We start from the raw sequence: 25,916 nt of genomic DNA on the forward strand, positions 1-25,916 counted from the left end.
GCCCGCGTCCACCTCTTGTTTGATGTGGTCGTTCAAGTAGAGAAGGCATGTGTCAGTGGAGTGGGATGTTCTGAAGCCAGATTGGAATTCGTAGATTCGATTTTTTTCCGCGAGGTACTTTTCGATCTGTTCGTATACTATTTTTTCCATGACTTTCGAGATGGATGTAAGGATAGAAACAGGGCGGTAGTTACCCGGGTCTAATTTGCTGCCCTTTTTGTGCAGGGGTGTTACTCTCGCAATTTTGAAGTCCTTGGGGACGTGTCCCTGTTTTATGGAGAGGTTTATTATGTGTGTGATGACTGGGGTGATGGCTGCTGCTGAGTCTCTGAGGAATTTGGAGGGGATGTTGTCATGGCCAGTGGCCTTGTTTGGTTGGAGGGCGCTCAGTTTTTTGAGTACCTCATCTGTAGTTACTATTTCCAGTTTGAAGTCGTCTTTGTGGACGCCTAGGTTCATGTAGTATGCTACTATGTGTTCTACCCCATACTGCCCTGAGTGGGAGGGTAGTTTGTTTACCAGTGTTGTGGCTATGTTTGTGAAGAAAGTGTTTAAGTAATTGGCTACATCCAGCTTGTCTGTGATGAGCGTGTTGTCCGTCTTTATGTTTATGTTTGAGAACCTGGTTTTGAGTTTTTTACTGCAGCCTAGTTGATTGTTGAGTAATTTCCAAAGTTCACGTGGTTTATTTTTGTTTTCCTCGGTTTTGTCATTGATGAAATTTTTTTTAGCAGTTTTGATCATGGAGTTTACGTCATTTCTTAGTCTGTTTCTTTCTAGTTTGAGTTCAGTCACGTGGTCTTGGAGTTCACTGCTCGTGCTTTTGGTAAGCTTTGACTGACTTTTACGAAACTCAGAGCATTTTTTGTCTCTGGCTTTCATAGCGGTCAGTATTTCAGTGTGCATCCATGGCTCAGCGCGATTCTTTACCCTGGTGGTTCTTAGGGGGGCCATTTTGTTTAGTATTGATGAAAATTTGGTTTTGAAGCCAAGCCAAGTTTCTTCAACCAGTGTACCATTGAGTTCATCTGACCAGTCCAGACTCTCCAGTTCAAGGTTAAAGGCCTCGCTAGTGAGAGAAAATGGTGGTTTTTCAATGTATGTGATGTATAGATTGGGGGGAGTGACCACAGCTAAAACGGTGCCGGGTCAGAGAGGTCGAAGTGCATGCGGACGGTGGAAGCAGGAGACGGTGGTTCAGTAGCAGGGTGATTGTTGTGAGCCACACTGCCAGCGAGAGAATGTTTGTTGACATTCCTCATTAGAACATCTGAGATTAGAGTGTACTGTCTCGACGAGCAGGAGGGAGAGAGGTTCATCTTAATGCAACAGTGAATGAAACTGCATTTTAATGTGTGAAAGGTTAAACGCAGTTGTCATGACAACACGTCACATGACAACCAGAATGCGGGGCCGTCGTTGCGACGACGAACATCTATAAGTCGAACGGTGTTTCCGGGTGTTGGGCAGACTAAAATCTGACTGAGACTAAGAGGGAAGAAACCAGAAGAGACTCTCTCCTCTCGACGAGAGAGAGGGGGGGGGGGGGGGGAGAATGGCACATCACCAGTAGCTTCGGCTACCACGAGGATGGTTTTAGGCTAACGAACAGGCCTGAACACTATTGGACTGAACAGCAAAAGGACGATAATATGAACACACCGAAAGATCATTAGAAATATACTCTTCAAGGACAATACAATCTGTTAACATCTGAGCTGAGGTTTCTGTTTAGAGAAATAAAACCATGCTTTTCCTTGTAAGGTATTTCACGTTGTCGAAGTGTCGAATTCTTACGGAGGTGGGGAAGTATTATGGTTTACGGATTGCACTAACGGGGGGGAGATAAGGATCTTATCTACCAGTATCGGAGACGTCAGGACCATTAAAAGTACACAACGCAGAGGAATTGGATGGAGAGCCAAACAGACGAAGACGTGATACTGGCCAGTTTGATCAGAATCTTACAGTTGATGCCGTTGGGACCCGGATTTGCAAGAGATTAAAACAACGGGAACAGTTGGTTGTTGATGACAGCCGGATTTGCAAGAGATAAGAACAACGGATAAAGACTTTTTCAATAATGGGGCGACAGTGGACAACAGTCATCAATGTGTGGGAGAATCATGATCGAAGCAAGGCCGGCCAGCCCTGGGAGAGAGCGGCGAGTCGAGCGGTCAGGAGGCGAACCAGCGCTGTAGGGGAAACAGCGCTCCGATCAAAAATGTGAGTTCACTGTGCACACGGTTGTTTTGATCTTTTATAGCCAAATAAAAACGAACAGATAGTGAATCCGTAAACGTAAACATTTCTAGTTTGACACAGAGAGAGAATGCCAGCTGTAATAATATGAGCAGAGAGCCATGGTGAAAATCGAGGGTGTTATCTACAGAGAATGAAAAGCAAATGAGGCAGGCTGCACAGTTTTGGTTTAAGGAGGGTAAATGCGAGATGAGGAAAGGGGGGGGGGGGGGGGGGGGGGGCGCTTGAATCAGATCGAAAAATTGTTATGGCGGGACTGTTTTCATAACAGAAGGAAAGTCGAAAGGAGATTGTACCAGTGTGTATTATGTCCGATCAGGCAAGAGTATTAGTCTGAGAAAGCGTCCCCTGATAATGGATAGGAAAGAGAGGAAAAACAGCGGTGTTTTCAGGCCTTGGAAGGAAGGGCAGCGGCCGTTTGTTGAGAGAGTAGCCATTTGCACCGAGTCAAAATGGCCGCAGAGCCACGAGGGGTTTAGAATCAGGAAGTGACACGTCACCTACAATCTTCTAGACTGAGTTTTGGCCGCCATCTAGGGGGGCAGTGGGATAATACAGGCAAATGGAGGAGTAGGTCGCCACCTAGTGGCGGAGGGGGGGGGGGGGGTAGTGCTGGGGAGTTTCCATTACCCATAGGGGAATATTTAGAGTTTAATTCAATTAAGGAGTTTAATTGCGGAGGGGGGGGGGGGTAGTGCTGGGGAGTTTCCATTACCCATAGGGGAATATTTAGAGTTTAATTCAATTAAGGAGTTTAATTGCGGAGGGGGGGGGGGGGGGGTAGTGCTGGGGAGTTTCCATTACCCATAGGCGAATATGTAGAGTTTAAGTTAATTAAGGAGTTGAATTTTTTCAAAATTACCAACTGCTTGTGTGTATACACGGTGGTGTATGTGAGAACTTTGTAAAGGAACTCAAAGTAGGGTATATAGAGCGACGTGACAGCTCCAGGGCGACGGTAGACAGCCCCGTAGGGTATAGAGCGACGGTGACAGCTCCAGGGCGACGGTAGACAGCCCCGTAGGGTATAGAGCGACGGTGACAGCTCCAGGGCGATGGTAGACAGCCCCGTAGGGTATATAGAGCGACGTGACAGCTCCAGGGCGACGGTAGACAGCCCCGTAGGGTATAGAGCGACGGTGACAGCTCCAGGGCGATGGTAGACAGCCCTGTAGGGTATAGAGCGACGGTGACAGCTCCAGGGCGACGGTAGACAGCCCCGTAGGGTATAGAGCAACGGTGACAGCTCCAGGGCGACGGTAGACAGCCCCGTAGGGTATAGGGCGACGGACAGCTCTGTTGTATGTTAGATGATAGTACGAGTACGTATGTGAGTTAGGAGCAGGGAACCAACCTGCTCTGTTGTATGTTAGAGCGATGCTCGGTTGTATGTTATTATCATAATAATAAGATCGATATACAGGTTAATTAAATAAGTTTAATTATGAAATAAGAGGGAGTTCGATCTCCAGTGGGGCCTTCTCACACCTAATAAATAGGCAGAGTCTTGAGGGGACACGTCACCAGAAAGAACTGGCGCGCGCTGGGGGTCAACCGTGGGACAAACGTAGAGCGCCGAGTGGGTATCGTTTAGCTGCTGGTGTCACGCCGGAAGACAACAAAACAGGGAACAGCCCTGTAGGATTAGATATGGGTGTTGAGAAGGTGGGGGACTAATAGAGAACAAATAGCGCCATGGGCTGTAGGACACTCACACCGTCCAACAGTCTGAAAGGGCGTGGCCATGGCAGGGGCTTGCAGAGGAAAAAAAATATATAGAGAACGAGCTGCAGGCCCAAAGCCACGGTAGACTAATAGAAAACCCAGGGTCGAGTGTACAGAAAGACTGCCGGTGTTGTGTTTCTGCTTTCAAGGGGGAATGACACCGACAGCGATGGAGATGGCCAGGAGACAGACTGGAGGAGGAGGAAGCCGCAGGGGCCAGGCACGGCAGCCTGGTACACAGATCGTCCACGACGAGAGAGAGGGCCGACGGCGGTGGAGATGAGCCTCAACCAAGATGACCGACAGGGCGGAGATGACCGACGGGGCGGAGACGGCCGACGAGGCGGAGTCCAGCGGTCGCAGGCGGTGTTTGCCCAGGGGAGAACGAGGCAGACATCGGAGGGGGTTTCCCTGCGGAGACGCTGTTTAGAGAGCATTTTGAAACAACAGAGCACGGGCGGTGAATCATGAACAAACAGGGACTTCCTTTCAGAGTCAATCAGGAGATCGAGAGACGAGACAACAGCGAGAAGTCCTGTGTTCATTGATTAGGAGTATGAGATATAAATGGAGGATTCATATATAAGATATATGTATAGAAGGATATATATATATATAGAAGGTAGATAAGAGGGAGAACAGTAGAACAACAGGATATAATTATTGGGAGCAGACAGGGGGGCTCCAATGGTTATGAGTCGTTGGATGTTGTTGGTTTTGGTGGTCGGTTTCGGTTCCCTTTGTGCACGAAGGGGGGCGCAAACAGACATCAGGCAGCAGGATCACTGGGTTGACCGTGGGCCGTCTTCGTTTCTTGTGCACGAGAGACGAGGTTGGTTTGCTTCAACCACAGGCTATTTTTGGCATAATTAATTAAAAAACCAAATAATGATTTATGATTCTGAAGGGGTGATAAGAATCAAGGGGGGATTGAGAGAAAATGGTGGTTTTTCAATGTATGTGATGTATAGATTGGGGGGAGTGACCACAGCTAAAACGGTGCCGGGTCAGAGAGGTCGAAGTGCATGCGGACGGTGGAAGCAGGAGACGGTGGTTCAGTAGCAGGGTGATTGTTGTGAGCCACACTGCCAGCGAGAGAATGTTTGTTGACATTCCTCATTAGAACATCTGAGATTAGAGTGTACTGTCTCGACGAGCAGGAGGGAGAGAGGTTCATCTTAATGCAACAGTGAATGAAACTGCATTTTAATGTGTGAAAGGTTAAACGCAGTTGTCATGACAACACGTCACATGACAACCAGAATGCGGGGCCGTCGTTGCGACGACGAACATCTATAAGTCGAACGGTGTTTCCGGGTGTTGGGCAGACTAAAATCTGACTGAGACTAAGAGGGAAGAAACCAGAAGAGACTCTCTCCTCTCGACGAGAGAGAGGGGGGGGGGGGGGGGAGAATGGCACATCACCAGTAGCTTCGGCTACCACGAGGATGGTTTTAGGCTAACGAACAGGCCTGAACACTATTGGACTGAACAGCAAAAGGACGATAATATGAACACACCGAAAGATCATTAGAAATATACTCTTCAAGGACAATACAATCTGTTAACATCTGAGCTGAGGTTTCTGTTTAGAGAAATAAAACCATGCTTTTCCTTGTAAGGTATTTCACGTTGTCGAAGTGTCGAATTCTTACGGAGGTGGGGAAGTATTATGGTTTACGGATTGCACTAACGGGGGGGAGATAAGGATCTTATCTACCAGTATCGGAGACGTCAGGACCATTAAAAGTACACAACGCAGAGGAATTGGATGGAGAGCCAAACAGACGAAGACGTGATACTGGCCAGTTTGATCAGAATCTTACACTAGAGTAGGTTTTGAGGTCTCTAGATGTGACTGTTTTGTGACAGCCAGCCTTTAGTTTTAGCTTTTTGCGGGTACAGAATATCATGTAATGATCACTTAACCCGCATGCTATAACCCCTTTACTGGAGATCTTGGACTTGTCAGAGGTCAGTATGAGGTCAATGGTAGTCTGAGTTGATTCACATATCCTTGTGGGTTGGGTGATTAGTTGGCTGAGGCCGTGCAGATCACAAAACCTATTGAAGGATTTGAAGACGGGTGCATTTTTTTGTTGCATATCCGTGTTCCAATCCCCAATAAGAATTTTTTCCGCATCCTCAGCTCCAGCTAAGCACACATCCAGAGTATCATAAAAGCCAGTTTGATCTGGCGGTCTGTATATTGTGCCGACTAGAACAGATTTTGCCCTTTCAAATAAAATTTCCACCCATACGGTTTCAATTGTCTCATGATGAAGGTCAGTACGGGTAATGAATTTGGTGTACATACAAACACCACCTCCATACTGGTTTCTGTCATTACGGACTATAGTATAGTTCTCTATTTCTATTTCAGGGTCTGTTACAGATGGATCAAGTTTAGTTTCAGTAAAGCATATTATGTCTACCTTACCGCTCATAAACAGGTTTCTTAATTCGTCCAGCTTATGCTTAATGCTGTTTACATTAAGGTGAAAGATGTGTAGTCCGTTTTTATTAGCTGTGTGATTTCATATACACACACACACTACTAGGCTATACTACAGCGAGCCCCACTCATTTATATATAGTGCAAATTAAGTGTTCAAATGAAGGCATCCAATAATATATTAACCATTGTCTTACCTTAATGCAGATAAATGCGACATCCAATATGATTAACGGTTCACTGATGATCATGAAATATGAACTAACTATACAATTGCAATAGTATTAGAAAGGATATATAATAACAACACAACAAGGTTTGTTTCAAATTCAAGGACATTTATTAGAGAATCAAGAGGTTTATTCAGGGAAATGTCATGTGAAATGCGGGTGGTCATGCCGCATCGATTATGCAAAATACAATAATAAAATAAAAACGGTATAAGACATAATGTGCATGATAAAAATAGACATGCTAAATTCCTGAGACGGCACTGGTTCCTATATACACTATTATACAATATATAATTTAAACTCAGTCATTATACTTATCTAAATAAACTTTCCAAGATGAACCACATCTGTTCCTTGCTTAAAGTGACTTTTACTTTCCTCCTTCCTTTAAGACCAGACATGTAGGTTATTATGAAATACTAATAATATCAGTAGTTGCAGTTGCAGTCAATATTGCACATTTTATTTGCAAATTAAATCAGTAACGGGCTGCGCGTTCTCTTCGCCAGTCTGACTGTCTCTCTTCTCGTCTTTCGTCTGTGTTGCTGTAATGGGGCGAGAATGGGGGGGGGGGGAGCGGTGACACAAATTAATTACTGTCCATGGTCCTGAATTTATACACACACACACTAGACAGACTACAGCGAGCCTATCCCCTTTCGTGAGATATACTGTAGTGCAAATTACGTGTTCAAATTAAGGCATTCAATATGATTTCAATCAATCAGTCTTACCTTAATGCAGCAATATGCGACGTTTTGTCTTGGCATCGTAGGCAGCAATGATCTCTTCTACTTCAACTGTGCGTGTCAGATCACTTTCAATGTGAAGCAGACTCAGAGTTGACAGTCTCTCCTGGCCCATGGTGGTTCTTAGCCAGTTCCGGATGCGTCGCATTGCTGAGAAAGATCGTTCACATGTTGCTGTGCCTACGGGCAATGACGGAGCCAAACGGAAAAGCTTTTCATAATTTGGATAATGTCCAGACTCAAGTTCCATTCTGATGTTTTCAGTGGATCCGTTTTGGGATTTGTGTTGACACCATTCTCATCTCAGTCAGTGTGAGTTGGGGGTTGATGTTGAGTATGTTTGCATACTGGCTGATCAGGCTCTCTGCACCCCCGTAATCACATTTGAACACAGCATCAACACTTTTAGCAATGGCCAGTGCCTGCGGGGAAAATCTGTCTCGACACTCGCCCAGAAGTGTGTCCAAAACAGGATAGAACAGCCGACTGGCCCATTTCTGTTTCATGGTTGTTGCTGTGCTTGCCTTCGTATTTATGTGGTATATTTCGGTATACCCCCCCCCCCTCTGTATCTGTGGCTAGTGGTCCCTTAGCTGCGGCTAGTGTTAGCTTAGTCGACTAGATGGCCTCCCTTGTCTCACCTTTGGTTTGATTGATTGAACATAACAGATTGCAGAATGGGTACAATACAGTACGGCTCAATACACACAATTGTTAAGGGGATGCAGACCAGAGAAAGACTTTCGTCTTGTTTACATCAGGGTCCCCCATTTTCAATTCATCATAACATATATGACATACATGACATACAGATAGACAGTACTGCTACATCTATACATTTATGACATACCAGATTTGCAAATACAGTACTGTTTGTGATATGAAAAGAGTCCAGAAAAGAGAGTATATATTTGACGTAGAAACTGTACATTGGAGGAGGTTGGGTGGGGGGGGGGGGGGGACTGTACATTGGAGGTGGTTGGGTGGGGGGGGGGGGGGGGGGGGGGTTGGGTAGGAGGGGTGGGTGGGGGACACTGTACAACTGAACAAGCAAAACTGTACATTGGAATATTGACAACCATACTTGGTCATTTACTGTACATTGGAGGGGGTTGGATTAGGACATTTACAGGGGCCAGTTTCGAATTGCAGTCTCCCGTAGGTGTTCTTTGAGAGTGTTTTTAAAAGTGGGTAGTGATTCACATTCCTTTACAGCTTTGGGTAGGGCGTTCCACATTGATGTGGCATAATTGCGAAACGTGTTTAGTCCCTTGTTTGAGCCGAATCTGGGTTTAACATGATTTGTTGAGCTCCCTCTGGTGTTGTGATCGTGGTATTCACTGACCTTTGGGAAGTATTTTGACATGTACATGGGTACCTTGGTCGTGTAGTGTATCTTGTAGACCAGGCCCATTGCAAGTTGCTGTACTCTGTCATCTACTCTAAGCCATCCTAGGTTGTCAAAGTGGGCAGGGGTGAGGTGGGTTCTAGGAGTAGGGTCAAGCAGTAGTCTGACCAGTTTGTTTTGAGATGTTTGTAATTTTGTTTTTAGCGCCTTTGAGGTGCTTTGGTACCATGAGGTGCAAGCATAGTCGTAGTACCCTTGAATGAGTGCTCCTGCCAGAGTCTTCAGGGTATTCTTGTTTACCAGAGAGGAGATCCGGTACAAGAATCGAGTTCGTTGGTTGACTTTTTTTTATTACATTGGATGCCATTTTGTCACAGGAAAGATTTGCCTCTACATTTACATTTACATTTAGTCATTTAGCTGACGCTTTTATCCAAAGCGACTTACAAGTTCTGTACGACAAGCCATCAGGAAGGGCACAACTCTATCAGCTGAGTAACAATGTTCATCAAAGTGTTGAGTGCTACAGTGTAGGTTAGTTTATTAGGACAAGTGCATGACAGTATGGTTAGTTAGGGTTAGATAATTTTTTTTTTCTTTTCTTTTTTTAATTCAGATAATGGTTGAAGAAGTGCGTCTTTAGTCGACGGCGAAAGATTGGACGTGTTTCGGCTGTCCTAACTGGGGTGGGTAGTTCATTCCACCATTGTGGGGCAAGGATTGAGAATAGGCGACTTCTCTTTGATGACCCTCCCGGAGTCTCTAGGATGGAACCCAGGTAGGTAATTTCATCTTTCCTTGTGACAATATTGTCACCCACTGTAACCGAGAAGCCGTCGGTCTTGCTGAGTTTGTTATTTGAACCGAAGAGAATGGACTCTGTTTTGCCCAGGTGTAATGATAGTTTGTTATCAGCGAGCCATATGCAGATTTTGCCTAGTTCTGAGCTGAGGGTTTTTTCAACCTGTAACTTGTTCTTGTCAGAGACCAGCAGGGCTGAGTCGTCCGCAAACAGGAACAAGTTGCAGTCACAAGCTGACGACATTCCATTTGCATAAATTAGTAAAACAAGAACACCCTGAAGACTCTGGCAGGAGCACTCATTCAAGGGTACTACGACTATGCTTGCACCTCATGGTACCAAAGCACCTCAAAGGCGCTAAAAACAAGATTACAAACATCACAAAACAAACTGGTCAGACTACTACTTGACCTTACTCCTAGAACCCACCTCACCCCTGCCCACTTTGACAACCTTGGATGGCTTAGAGTAGACGACAGAGTACAGCAACTTGTAATGGGCCTGGTCTACAAGATACACTACAAACACGACCAAGGTACCCATGACTGTACTACATGTCAAAATACTTCCCAAAGGTCAGTGAATACCACGACCACAACACCAGAGGGAGTTCCACAAATCATGTTAAACCCAGATTGTACCCAAAGCTGTAAAGCAATGTGAATCCCTACCCACATTCAAAACCGCTCTTAAAGAGCACCTACGGGAGGCTGCAATTCGAAACTGGCCACCGTAAATGTCCAAACCACCCCACCCCAACCCCCTCCTAATGTACAGTCTCCTCCCCACCGTATGTATATTTCTCTCCCACCCACCCACCCCCTCCTAATGTACAGTCAGTCTCCTCCCCATCATATGTATATATTCTCTGTTAGGATCTATGGGTAACAGTACTGTATATTTGCATATCGTATATTAGGGCTGCACGATTTTGGGAAATAATCTAATTGCGATTATTCTAACAGATATTGCGATTTGCGATGCGATTATAACATATTTAAATAAAAATTTACAAGAAGAATGTTGCTGCTTTCTGTAGTCGGGTCCCAACTGCAAAATTACTGTATTACCCTGTATTATACACTTTTACTATCATGTAGACTATTCTGCTTTGTGTTTACATGTGATGTATTGTATACATGCACATTTATTATGTTCTTGTGTGATGTATCGCACATTTTATTGCTGTGTGATGTATTGCAAATGTTATTGCTGTCATCTTGGCCAGGTCTACCTTGCAAAGAAGATCGTGTATCTCAATGGGACTTCCTGGTTAAATTAAAAAAATTGCAGGCTTGGCGATTTGATAATTGCATCATTCCAAATCGCGATTTCGATTAAAAAACTATTAATCGTGCAGCCCTATCGTATATATGTCACAAATGTAACAGTACTATATACCTGTATGTCCCTATGCCATAAATGTCATGATGTCACATGTATGTTGTGTATGTCATAAATGTCACTATGAATTGAAAATGGGGGACCCTGATGTAAACAAGACAAACATCTTTCTCTGGTCTGCATCCCCTTAACAATTGTGTGTATTGAGCCGTACTGTATTGTACCCATTCTGCAATCTGTTAAATAAAGTTTTCATTCATGACATACAGGTAGACAGTACTGTTGCATCTAGACATTTATGACATACCAGACAGGGCTCCAGACCTTTTACATTGGTTGCACCAGTGCGCCTAACCTTTTCATTTAGGTGCACCAGCACATAATTTAGGTGCACCCAAAAATGTCCACTGCGCCTTTTGCCGCTGCAATAATACATTTTAAGCGTTACCATTACCTTTCGTCAGTTTCCATACACATTAGTAATTTCTTAAAGGAAAACTCCAACATTTTGGGAAATTAGCTTATTTGCCATCTACCCTGGAGTTAGACAAGAAGATACATACCTTTTTCTTCTCTGTGCATGCAGTAGGAGTAGGAAGACGCTGGGAACTAGGCTAATGGAGGAACCTACTTCCAGTGACTGACGCTAAGCTAGGCTAACAGTGCACGTCTTCCTACTCCTACTGCATGCGCAGAGAAGAAAAAGGTATGTATCTTCTTGTCTAACTCCAGGCCAGGGTAGATGGCAAATAAGCTAACTTCCCAAAATGTTGGCGTTTTCCTTTTAAGATGTTATGTAAATTATTGTAAAAAATAACATTGTATTACAGTTAGCTCGCAAAGTCCAATCCTTCACCTTTTTATGTCTATTTTAACACATTCAGCTCAGCTCCAGTTAGAGCTGTCCCAAGTCTGTTTTTGGGATTCGAACATTCGCCAGGGTTTTTCGAACGGATGTTCGAACCATCGTTTTTAATCATGCTAACAATTGGCTCCTAAATAGCGAGGTGTAGTCTGACGTCACTTTGGACCGCCTGCGAGGTCCACCTGTATAGGGAATCAGGGATTTATCTTTGGGAAAATGGATTATCGGCTATTGTAAGTAACAATTCTACCTCATGAACATTTGGAAAGCTTTCCATTTTTGCACAAAATTAGTTCCCTTCTATCACTAACATTATTTGTTAAGCATTTTTGGTTGAAATAAAATTCATCTATTTTAAATTTTTTTCAATTAATTGCGAATATTTTCATGTTGAGCTATAGATTGTGGATGAATACGCACAGAAAGGTACACCATGCAAATGTTGATGCTTTATTTGTTTTAAACGAGACGATTTAGAAATGGGCAATGGGCAAATATACATTGTGTTTTCAAGATGGTGGACCAGCCGGAAACAGCAATCATGTAACCACTACACCTCCCGGCCTATACTAATAGGCTTTCGGGTATTTTATTTAGAAAAATGGCCACTTCCGCCCGCGCCTCAACCCAGCGTACTGTCGAGTCTTGACTAGCAAAGTTTAGGCACATAGCGCACATTTCTGCGGTTGAGTAGTAGTAACTACTTACTGGTCACGGGAGGCTTGAATAACGTTTGAATGATAATCCATTTTGTGAATACATTTGTTGAAACAGCTTTGTTGGCCGACGGCTCCTGCTATCTTAATGTTAGCTAAAGCTAAAGGGCTGCGCCCTAACGTTACATAGCTTAATTAACGTGTATAACATACCTGTGTAACGTTAAGCAGCTTGTGTTCCACTGGGAAAGCATCACTGCATACATTACACTTTGTTTAATCCAAACGTCCATTCGGAAACGTTGTATTATGAAACCAGTATGAGACGCTGTGCTTTTTTTATCGTTTCAATTAGAAAAGTTGATGCTCACATGGCTATTTTGTTTATCCCGTCATTCAGTGAATAATAATGGCAGGGTGATGATTAGAGATGTTCCGATACCATTTTTTCCTTTCCGATCCAATTCCGATACCTAAGCTTTGGGTATCGGCCGATACCGATACTTATCCGATACCAGTGCATACATTAAAAAAATAAAAAAAAATTATATAAATTATAAAACGTTTTTTTTTTTAATACAGCTACTGTTTTATATATACTGTTTTTTAGTAATAACTATAAAGTAATGGTATTTATTCAACAACAGGTGATTGTATAGATTAGTATTAGTATCAGTAATTGAAAACTATCTCAATGAGTTCACCCACGGAAAGGTTGTTGGCACATTAGTTCCACACGGACATTATTCGTTGCTGCACTTGCTTCCACAAGAAGGCTCCGTTCAGTAGCAGAGGCTCTGTTGTTGTGATTTTTGCACAATAAATATTCAACATTCTCTTTTGAGACTTTGCCTCAGACTCTTATCATTTGGCACTAAAAGCTAAACATTGTCGCCGATATGGCTGTCCGCAACATGTCATTAATTGTGTACGCGACGTGCAATTGTGCAATGACGGCGTTACCGTGAGCTATGTTAGCTAGCATGAGCTACCGCTATATGGAAAGACTAACTGTTACTGCCGGTGACATTGTGATTTAACTTGGAATACTCCTTTGCCAACTTGCTGTACTTTGCTTGCAGATCTGCAGTCATTATTGCTGGATTATTAATAGCCCCAACTTTAGCCAAGGTAACGTCAAAGCTAGCTTTCGGTTAGCTGTTCAATGCTAATAACACCAGCCACCAAGCGAACTCATCAGAGCTCCCCGTCAACAGCGCTGTCGGGACAATGGCATTTTAAGAAAGTATCTGCTCTGCTGTTAATGGCAATTGACACTTTAATTCACGGTCGATTAAGCACACGTTTGTTTTATAATGCTCACCCAGCGAAGTATGAGTATATAAAGTATCTACAGAGCCCAACGTCCGCAGTGTTGTTGATAAATTACGTCATATGGTATCGGAGCGCAACATTAGAGGGTACTCGCCGATACCGATACCAGCATTTTAGGCAGTATCGGCGGCATTTCCGATACTGGTATCGGTATCGGAACAACTCTAGTGATGATCAGAGCCAATCAGAGGCAGATCTGGGCTGGTCTTTGCATAATGCACGTGTTATAGCCAATCAAAGGCAGAGATTAAAAAAAGAAATTTAACGCACATGGCCACGGGGAAAAAGACGCTAAACACACATACAGACAGACAGACCTGCTGGGAGCACCAGTGCGACAAGGGAAAACATCCAGTCGCACAGCTCTGCAAAATGCGACCAAAACAGGCACACCCTGGAGCCCTGCCAGATCTACAAATATACAGTACTGTTTAAGAGTACAAAAGGAGTCTGAAAAGAGAGTATATACATTTGAGGGGGAAGAAACTAGGGGTGCACCGATGTATCGGTCGGGTATCGGTATCGGCCGATAAGCTCAAATGTGCCGATGGCAGTAGCCGATAAATATCCATCAATTTGTGTTGCGTCAAAAGGCAAAAAAAAGTTCAGTCAAGCGACCTGCACAACGCCGCCCCCCACACACAAGCTACTGCATCAAAGTTACTACTTATGATTAACAAAGGCATTCGTTTTGTGGCATTAACGTTATATAGTTAGTGTTACACGTTCAATAACATCAGCATATTATTTACCCGAACATAGCAAGTAGCAAGCATTACTCATTCATAGCTCAGTTCCTTCCGTTGCTCATAGAGCCTGTGAGTTGTACCCATTCTGCAATCTGTTAATAAAGTTTTCAATCAGACAAATGTATAGAAAAGTTTTGTTTTATTATAACATTCGTTGCAGTAAAATCATTATGCCTCGTTTGGTCATCCTGCGGAGCGCTGGTAATCTACTCGTGGCCGGCGGGGAGCTAACATTATTAGCACCGGTAGGTTTGTTGTTGATCTCTCGCTGCAGATCAATGGCGGAGTTCCCGGAAGTAAAAAACGAATAAACGCTTGCCGATTGGTGGTAAGAACAGCAGGAGGTGGGTGCTAGCGGTGTGACGTAATTGGCAGAATCGACTGTCAATAAAGATTGTTCTGTTGCCGTCACCCGTCACCATGCATTGCTTTGGTTGAGAGAGATGGTGCTCTAACAAGAAGTTAGTCTGTAAGGTTATGAAAGCCAGTGAGAGTGAGTATTGTATAAAACCTGACAGTCTTTCTTTCTATTTGATATCCAAAGTTTAAAACCTGACGGTCTTTCTTCCTATTTGATACCCAAAGTTTAAAACATGACTGTCTTTCTTCCCTGTTCGATACCAACACAGTTTAAAACCTGACAGTCTTTCTTCCCTGTTTGATACCCACACAGTTTAAAACCATCTGATACTCAGTTTAAAACCATCTGATACCCAGACAGTTTAAAACCGTCTGACCCACACAGTATTAGGGATGGGTACCGAATTCGGTACTTTTGAGGTACCGAACAGAAACACGTCGTCGGTACTACCGAGTATCGAATCAAGTGAGATACCAAAAATAAATAAATAAAAAATTACTTTTTTCTTAATTTTTTTTTTTTTTTTTTACTCTTTTCTTTTCATGTCAACGTTCACACGCACAATATATGCTTACCTAGGATTTGACTTGATTCAACAACAAAGCATTTTGGATAAAAGTATTCTGTACTTCTGTATGACAACAATGTATGCCTTTCAAATGTTAAATGATACACAGCGAAATCTACGCTCTCGCTTCTCATCCTGCTTTCGCCAACGGCAGCGATGTGAAAGGCGAAGCGAACTCCAGCAGTAGCACGCTTGCCGCTGGGGCTGCCGCGGGGCGTGGCCGCGGCAGGTCACGTGCCTGTCGGGGCCAATCAGGCCTACCCCGGAAATAGGAACGGTTGCGGAACTGATACAGGCGGGGGGGATAGGGTACCGTTTACCTGTTCTCTCCCCTCCAGGTAGGATTGCATCCAGCTCACTGATAAACTATCAAAACCAATTGCTTTTAGCTTGTCGATCAGAATGGAGTGATTGACCGTGTCGAAGGCCTTTTGTAGTTCCAGCATGACCATGCTGCAGTATTTGCCCGCGTCCACCTCTTGTTTGATGTGGTCGTTCAAATAGAGAAGGCATGTGTCAGTGGAGTGGGATGTTCTGCAGGGGGGCTACTCTTGCAATTTTGAAGTCTTTGGGTATGTGTCCCTGTTTTATTTATTATGTGTGTGATGACTGGGGTGATGCCGGCTGCTGAGTCTCTGAGGAATTTGGAGGGGATGTTGTCATGGCCAGTGGCCTTGTTAGGTTGGAGGGCGCTCAGTTTTTTGAGTACCTCAGCTGTTGTTACCATGTATGACAAGAGGAGGTGCCGGATCCGATCAAATAGGTGCCGGTCCCAATCTGGCAGGTCCTGGCACAAATTAAGTCCTGCATTTATGTAATCGGCTTTGAATAAAAGCATGCCAACTAATTGGCCTACAGTTCTCATTCTTTTCCCCTCCATACTGTGATGTGATTGGTGGAGAGAAGTCTCTATATATGTCCTGGCTGACCAGTCAGTTCCAGACTTGGATCTACAGTATGGGCTCTCTGTGACCATCTGCATTTATCCTTGTAGCAAAACTCCAGTAACCAGTAGAAGACGTCCAAGATCACACCTGCTAGAATGAAGGAGGAATCAGACCAGCAGTACCTCTGTAAGTCAGAACAAGACCGCCTAGTGAAGATACTTTAGTTTACTCTCCAGACCCAGAAGTAAATAAAGACTAGTATGTTGAGTTGTGTTTCCCTCTGTCCCAGATCCACCCAGAGACCTACTGATTGTTAAAGAAGAAGATCAGGACGTGCTAGAGCCTCCCAAGGAGACTTCCTTTGAGATGAAGGAGGAGCCCACAGACCACCAGGAGATCAGTATGTTGTTTCTTTCTCTTATCTTGATTTAGTCTTCTCCTTCCTCTGCTCTAGGATGTTTGTATGTCTCAGTCTTTGTCGCCATTGCTTTCTCTCCTCTCATTCTTTAATTTGATCAAACTCAGCCTAACTCTTTGGAGCACTTTATTCTGGTATCTCTTTTATAAATGGAACACCTTGGTCCTGTTGCCCTGCTGGATTGAATAGCAACCAGGAGAACTAAGCGGATAGAAGGGGTCCCAACTGTGATGTATTATTAAGCCTTAGCTAAAGGGGTCAGTGGTCTTGTTTAACCTAAATAAATGTAATGGAGGAAAAGGAAGTATGTTTGATTTTAAATAAAGTTCAGTATATAAATATTATAATTTGTAAAATAATACTGTAAATACTGGAGGATTTCCTTAGTTGCTGTCTCCCTCTGCCCCAGATCTACCTCCACCTTCCTATCAATCATGAAAGAAGAGGCTCAGGACTCAATTACATCCTGTTTTAGATTTTGTATAAAGATTAAAAATAAAATTAAAATAAATCTGTAATTACAGAAGAAATCAGAAAGTGGGCAAATACTTTTTCATGCCACTGTAAATACTTTTTCTGTCTCCCTCTGCTCCAGATCCACCCAGTGACCTACTGATGATTAAAATAGAGGAGGTTCAGGACACGCTAGACTCACCCACGGATATCTCCACTGGGCTGAAGGAGGAGCCCACAGACCACCAGGAGACCAGTATGTTACTTTTCTTGTCTTTATTTTCTCTTGTTGTCCATCCTCTGTTGCAGCATACAGTAGTTGTATGTCTCTGTGTCCACAGCTTTCCCTCCTCTTTCTTTCCATGAAGCCTCAATCTATTTGTTTCACCACAACAAAGTGTGGTATTTTCACGTACATTGTTGAAGAGTCTGATGGATGGAAAGTAAACTAAATGGCCATGAATGAATGAATGAATGAATGAATGAATGAATGAATGAATGAATGAATTATTTTATTTCGAATGTTTACAAATAAATAAACAAAAATAATTTTTCGAACATTTTCACAAATAAACAAATGAAAAGGATAGGTTTGAAGCCGAAGGCTTATAGAGCAACCTACCCCTAATTCAAAAAAACAAATTCAAAAAAGTTTGTTTTCAAAATATAACAAAAAAATATAATAAATCAACAATCAAAAATCAACAAAAAATTATCCAGAAAAGAACAAAAAAAGTTAAAGTTTGCAAGATAAAAAAAAAATCAACAATCAACAAATTTTTTTAAAATAAAGTTCCTGAAAAGAACATAATCCAACATAGGAAAAATCTAAAGTCCATCTGCAATACCAGAGTTTCATGGTAGAAAAAAAGAAAAGAAAAAAATTGTAGGTTAAATTTTACTATAAGATTCTAGAACCCTGTTTTTAAACGTATTTTTAAACTTAAAAATACTCCTGCTGTTTTTTATTTCATCCGGTATATTGTTCCAGAGTTTCACTCCTTTAACTGACACAGACATACTTTTAAGTGTGGTTCGAGCTCTAGGCTGTTTTAAATTGAGTGTTCTTCTTAAATTATACGTCACCTCTCGTTCTTTAAACAAAATTTGTAAGTTGATGACTTCTAGCTTTAAAAACTATCTCTGCTGTTTTAAGGTCAACTAAGTCGAGGAACTTTAATGCCCTTAGTTCAAAAAACGGTGTGTTTGTAGGATGGAGATAACTAACATTGTTCACAACCCTTATTGCCTTTTTCTGTAAAATGATAATAGGATTCAGATTCGTTTTGTATGTGTTTCCCCAAGTTTCTATACAGTAAGTTAGATATGGTAATAAAAGAGTACAATAAATTGTGTATAATGATCTCAAATTTAATATGTGTCTGGGTTTTCTTAAGATACCTAAGCTACGCGCTGTTTTTTTCTTTACATAGTTAATATGAGTTTTCCAGCTGAGGTTTTGGTCTATCACGACCCCCAAAAAAGTATATTAATTTACTCTTTCAAGATGAACATTATCTATGCATATCTCTACTTGAGTATCCGGATGTATTTTTTTATTACCAAACTAAATAAATGTAGACTTACTCTCTATGACTGTCTTGCACTAGCTGGTAGCCCCTCCTGTATATATGGCTGGTCCCTGGTCAAATACAGTTCGGAATTAATCCATAGGGAAATCTTTAGGTCCAGAGATTGAAGAGACCTACTGATTATTAAAAAAGAAGATCTGTCGAGCCCAGCTCTCTGCATTGCTATCAGCTTGGCTGGTTGTTCATACTAATACAATTGGCAGTATTAGGGGGTGGGAAGCTGCTGGGTGGGGATCGGACGTTGTGGACAGCGACTCCTACAGGTCGGTTGGTGCGCCTGCGCAGCAGAATCAGGAAGCGACGGGGGCGGCGTGCACTCCAAACGCAGACCCCCGACGCTGAGAGATCGCGCTGTGCAGATGAAAAGATGCGACTGCTGCTTCCTCGGGTACCGGAGGGGACGCCTGAATGCCTTCTACAACAGAACTGAGTTTCCGCGTCTCTGATTGGCCAGGTCATTTCTGGTCATGTGACATGTACGCCCAATCGTGGGACTGCAAGTTTCTACAATGGTTAAGCTTAGGTGCTCGTTCGAAGTTGGTTAAGGTTAGAGTTTGTCTTAGAGCATGGCGATAGAACGCCAGGTAGTTTGCAGGCTGTTAGACTCGGAAATAGGCGCAGAACTTGCTGTCCCACGATTGGCGCACATGTCACATGACCTGGCCAATCAGAGCGCAATACTCGAACGCGGAAACGCAGTTCCGTCATAGAAGGCATACACGCGGAGGGGACACGTGATGTAAGGCTTAGTCCACATTCAGGGTTCGTACGGGTGCTTGAAAATGCTTGTATTTCAATGTGCTGTTTTAAATGTGCTTGAATTGTATATAAAGTGCTGGAAAGTTATTGAAATTGTAATTGCACTTTATACTTTAATAATAAATCGCTATCTGACTGAATAGTTTGGTTTTTAGACAAGGAAATTAAATAAGTCGGAGCGACTCGAGCGAGCCTATTTTGCTTTCGCCTTTCACGCAAAATGAAATGTGGCTGGGCTCGACCCGTAGTGTTTTTTTTTTTACCTGTGCCATCTGAGAACAGCGCGCGCGCATGTGGCCAACATGCCGGGAGGCTGTCATTTTAATGAGCTCTGGCTTGGAGATATAAAATATAAGTCATGGTTCAAAAGAGGAGAAAATCCCAGAGTAGCCGTGCAACATATGCAGAAAGGACCTGCAGATTTTTACCATGGGGGAGAGTTCACTTTCTAGCCACATGAAAGGTGAGCCAATGAGCCATGGATGTTATTAACGTGTCTTGGCCTGGCTCGCCAGGTACTACTAAGTTTGAGACTACAAGACTCCACACCTGTCTCCGTAAATGAGGAATTTCCAAGTCAGTCAGAAGGTCCTTAAGAACTTCTACTCATGCACAATAGAGAGCATCCTGACTGGCAATATCACCTCCTGGTTTGGGAATAGCACCGCACAAGACCGCAGCAGACTACAGAGAGTGGCCCGTTCAGCCGAACGCACAATTGGAGGGGGGCTTCCCACCTCCAGAACATTTACAACAAGCGGTGCATGGGTATGGCCAAGAGAATTATCAAAGACTCCAGCCACCCAAACAACTGCCTCTTTGAACTGCTGCGGTCAGGCAAGCGATACCGGAGTCTCATGGCAAGCACAGAAAGACTCAGAAGAAGCTTCTATCCCCAGGCCATCAGGTTGCTCAACGAACAATAACACTATGCAACAACCATCAAAAGCACTCACAGCACACACATCCACACGCACACACTCACTTTAAACAAACAACTCACTGCAGCACCCACTCTACACACTTTAGAACACCTAAACACACTTTATATTTATTGGCAAAGAATTTGCACTACAACCCATACCTCAGTACACCTTACTGTAAATTGTACCTAAATTGTATCTCATCCCATTTCTGCTTTGCACTATATAGTATATTGTAACTAGTATATTGCATAGTATATTGTATGGTAACTCCGTTACTTCTACTCTGCATTGAACATTGTACATATGTATATACTGAACACTTGTGTCTACGTACGTGACTTCTATTTTATACTCCATTTGTCTAGCACAGTCTCTGGAGCGTAACAGAAAGAAGCATTTTGTATAGAAATATTCTGTACTTCTGTATGACAACTAATAAAGAAACTTGAAACTTGAATACCACTTCAATAATCGAAATAGTCAAGTAACAGGCGGAATACACTATTGGAATTACAAACTCGTGTTTACCGGACTCTGTTTTTCACCGCAGTGTTTTGAAATAGGCAGCATGTAGCCTAGCTTAACGTTAGGCGCATCAACGTTAGCTAATTTCCTTTCATGTATTTCAAAACACAAAAACTTGTTGTGTATTGAAATGGTGTTTCCGTGTTCCTTCGCTCCATGTTCAATGTAGAGGGTTCTGTTTCTTCGTCATCAGTGTTGTTCAATGTAGAGGGTTCTGTTTCTTTGTCATCATGACTCATATCTTATCATATGTATTTATCCACACAAAGAACGCCTGATCCGTTTTGTTTCTTTTATGTGAATAGTTTATTTACAATAAGTGAACCAAACTTCTCCTCCATTACAAACAGCCCAAACATTCCCAGCTGTGACACACCCCTTTCACCCCTGTGCGCACTGACAGCTCACTGATGACAGCTGACAGCTAGATATACGTGCTCGGCTTCCCGCCACTGCGTCATACCGTCATGTCTTTACGTACTGCAAGTACAAGAACAAAACACAATACTTAGAATAGAGTTGCACCACATTTCCAATACAACACATGCATATGAACATCTAGGCTACTCACTACAAAACATAACAACCATAACATATGATCCCATTTTCAACATATGAGAACATATATCTCAACAGGTATTTTATTTTTATAACGGAACATTTACGGAGACTGGTGTGGAACTGGTGTGGAGCAGTTGTAGTCTGGAACGCAGTAACGTACTGTATATGTGTATGTCATGTATGTCATAAATGTTATGATGAATTGAAAATGGGGGACCCTGATGTAAACGAGATGAAAGTATTTCTCTGGTCTGCATCCCCTTAACACATTCCCTGCCACGCACTTTGATCATCTTATACCATTCTCTGCCAGCACTGTAAGTCTATGTAGATGTTCACCTTCTTTGCAGGGCTATAACTTTTTAAATTGTATTGCTAAATTGACATTACTATGGCCCATTCAACATCGATTATCGTTCAGGATGTAGGAACGTTTTACTTTTTCATTCATACATTAATACGAAAATACCATCTACAATATAAATATGTTTTTATCGTTTTCTGCAGTAATTCCTAGAACGTGAGATATTGGCATAAACGCATATATAGATTATCAAATGCCGTTTGTTGCAGATCCACGCTATATAAAAAATGTCAACTTTACATGATCCTAAACGTTATAGAATAGAATAGATCTTTATTTGTCATTGTTGGTACAACGAAATTTGTTAGGAACATCACCACTGGCATACAACATAACTGATCATGTGCGGATGAACGGAGGGGGGGGGGGGGGGGTCGTTTATAATTCCGTGATCGTCGCTAAATGCTTTATGTAGTATGGGTGATATATAGATCAGAGCAGTTTGCATGGATAATAATAAACAAACAGGCTGAAAGTAACGTCAACGTCCTCTTACCGTTGGGCGATGAGACTGGAGCAAAAAGATCCCAGTTATTTGATGGGGATCGAGTCGATCCATTTCCGGTTTGTATAATAATAATACACGCCCAAATCATGTAGATTATTGAGTTATGGCAGCAATCGCTACACATGGACGTGTGTATACAGTCCCACAACGATATGCGAGTGGCCGGACGTATTTCGGAGACGCACCGAGATCCAACCGTCCATTTCCGGTTTGGCAACTCGCCGATCATCCACCAGGGGGCAGTATTGAAGCGTTGCAGAGTTGTGCCGGCTCACACTGCATCAGACCAGGCTCCGTGAGAGAAATATGAATAACATGGCGAAAAAATTCAATATGATCTCAATAACGTCGTACGCCGTGAATTGGCAGAATTCGCATGAACTTGAAACCCGTCGTACGACGTTTATGGCGCAGGATGTGTTAACAATTGTGTGTATTGAGCCATAGTGTATTGTACCCATTCTGCAATCTGTTAATAACGTTTTCAATCAATCAATCAAACGTGACGAGCCAGGCCAATTTGAGCATGTTTATTTATGGAATATGCAACGGCTAACGTGAACTTTACAGTAAATTACATGGATAATAATGTTAAGGTAGTTTAGTTCATTCCTGTAGGTACTAGGCCATCATTAGGCTCTAAAATCTATAGACAGTAGCCTATAAATGAAAATGAAATATAAATGTATAATATAATGATCCATTTAGATTAGATGTCAACATTAAACAATAAACACTCTTAAAATTAACACTTTAAGTGCCGAAAACGTGTTTAGGCGTCCTTCCCCGCCATGCTCAAGTTGCAGAGGACGCCGTAACTCGTCTTTGATATCAATATTTCAAAAATCTGTGATCGGAATCATATTTTCCATTCGCAGCCTTCACACACAGTTCTGAGCTCCTCTCAATCCTCTAGCTGTTCAAGAGCGCCATCTGGTGGCCGATCGGCAGAAGCGCCAAACAGGAAGTGATGTGGATGAAGTGCTGATCACCCATATTACTTCCGGCCACTCTCTATAGCTCCCGCGACTCCATCTTGACACAATACATAGCGATCCGTTGCCAATAACTCGATAAACAACATGATTTGGACGTATATACCATTATACAACCTGGAAATGGACCGGGTATTATTACATCCCATAATGGAAAACTGTCTACCCCACGCTGATCGCCCAACGGCCCGCGGAGACTGGGGTGAGTTTTAGCGTGTAATATTTCCGTGTTCGATACTAACTGATCTGATGAACATAATGACCCACATTAGATGAATGGTATAACGCTGCCCACGGAATTATAAACGCCCCCTCGCCCATCCGGTCAACATCAGATGACGTGTAGTAACTTCCAGAAGTACTTCCAGTTGGAATTTTTTATATCGCGCTGATTGCTATCAAACTGTATTTCATCATCAATATAATGCATTTGGGGCTATAAATCACGTTCTGGAGAAAGCTGCAGAAAGAGATGAAAACATACTTATACTTTAGACCAGTGGTTCTCAAACTTTTTACACCAAGTACCACCTGAGAACGTAGCTGGCTCTCCAAGTACCACCATATGACGGCGTTAAAATACAGTATATTCAGCTATGCGCAGTTCACGCAGGAGGCAAATGTATTCCTAATACCATTATGTATTGTTAACTTTTGTCAGACACAGCCACAATGTACAAAGGGATAGCACTAGAACTAGCAAACGCTTCCACACAACTCATACAATGCAAGGGGCATTGAGAACATAATAACTAACATTCTCACATAGCAAGTGAGAAAATTAAGAACAACTGTATTTCAGCAAATGTACTTAATTCTCTCTCTCTGTCTGTCTGTCTGTCTGTCTGTCTGTCTGTCTGTCTGTCTGTCTGTCTGTCTGTCTGTCTGTCTGTCTGTCTGTCTGTCTGTCTCTCTCTCTCACACAGCAAGCGATTGTCCATCATTCACACACACACACACACACACACACACACACACACACACACACACACACACACACACACACACACACACACACACACACACACACACACACACACACTTATTTTGTTACAACAACTTAATTTCCTGCATTCTGGTGCAGGAATCTTTGAATTTTTACCCTTTAAATGCCAGTGTTTGTGATGGGCATCACAAATTATTGTAAAAAAGAAAAGAAAACACATATTCAATACATTTTTAATGTTTACCCTTTAAATGCCAGTTTGTGTGATGGCATCACAAATTATTGTTAAAAAAAACACACAAAAAGTAAAATATTTTCATTATATCAAATGCAAAGTAAATTTTTCTGGGGGGGATTGTTACAGGCTAGGCATGTGTCAATGATTGTCAACAATGAATTAAAAAAAATAGTAAAAAAAGTACCACAGTTTGAGAACCACTGCTTTAGACCATATTTTAGTATGAATATGTGAATGAAAAAGTTTAACGTTGCTACACCATGAACAATACATATAGGACCTTGAATGGGCCCTAATAATGGCAATCTAGCAATAGAATTTAAAATGTTATAGCCCTGCAAAGAAGGGGAACTTCTCCATGTTAAATAGAGCTGGCAACGGATGGTATATCATGCATTTAGCCTTAGGCAATCAAAGTGTTAAGTGCAACCAGTGAGATTAAATTAATAAAACACTTTGTTTTATTTATAACATGTTGCTCCTTTTTATTTAGGGAAGAAGCATCAAATTCTGATGAAAGCACGACTAAATTCAGGTCCTGCATTAGTGGATTATTTCCAGCAGACAAGCAATGCATCAAGCAGCACAGCTACATCCACATCAACAACCAGCAGTGTAGTGAGAGCCAGTACAGTGGAAGCAGCCAGTGGAGTAGCTTGCAGTGGAGTTTCCCCTATACAGTACGGCTCAATACACACAATTGTTAAGGGGATGCAGTCCAGAGCAATACTTTCGTCTTGTTTACATCAGGGTCCCCCATGTTAAATTCATCATGACATTTATAACATACACGACATACAGATATACAGTACGTTACTGCATAACACATCGGCTCAGCCAGGTTATATATGATGCCAAGTCTACATAATTTTGGTTGTTTATAGCACAATAACATTTGATTTAATGTGATGGAAGAAGTGAAATAATTATTTTGAGTAAATATTTAATTTACCACAGCCGCATAAGATGCTGGAAAATCTTGAAAATGCACCTTGAAAATGCTTGAAAAGTGCTTGCATTTTGCCTTGGAAAAGGTGTACAAACCCTGCACATTGCAGCCAGCTTGTGGGAGGCATGGCCTAACAACGTTTGAGACAGGGGAGGGTAGAATTGGACGATACGAAATTGGGATGGGAGAAAAATTGAAAATGGGAGAAAAAAGTAGATACAAAAAAAGATCTGTAATTACAGAAGATATCAGAAAGTGGGCAAATACTTTTTCATGGCACTGTAAATACTTAGTTTCTGTCTCCCTCTGTTCCAGATCCACCCAGTGACCTACTGATGATTAA

General features: G+C 42.5%; 1 protein-coding gene across 1 annotated transcript in view; it reads left to right on the plus strand.

Moving 5' to 3' along the window:
- The first annotated feature begins 16,469 nt into the window (after window positions 1–16,469).
- LOC311238763 (uncharacterized protein) overlaps window positions 16,470–25,916 on the plus strand; it is a 51,721-nt gene continuing 42,274 nt past the window's right edge. Inside the window, exons 1-3 of the mRNA XM_084326944.1 lie at window positions 16,470–16,525; window positions 16,629–16,739; window positions 17,353–17,466. Coding sequence (XP_084183070.1) covers window positions 16,495–16,525; window positions 16,629–16,739; window positions 17,353–17,466 — 256 coding nt within the window. The 5' untranslated portion in view covers window positions 16,470–16,494. The remainder of the gene's footprint in view (window positions 16,526–16,628; window positions 16,740–17,352; window positions 17,467–25,916) is intronic.

The sequence above is a fragment of the Notolepis coatsorum genome (genome assembly GCF_963971535.1).
Source record: "Notolepis coatsorum genome assembly, chromosome: 13".
Lineage (NCBI taxonomy): Eukaryota > Metazoa > Chordata > Actinopteri > Aulopiformes > Paralepididae > Notolepis > Notolepis coatsorum.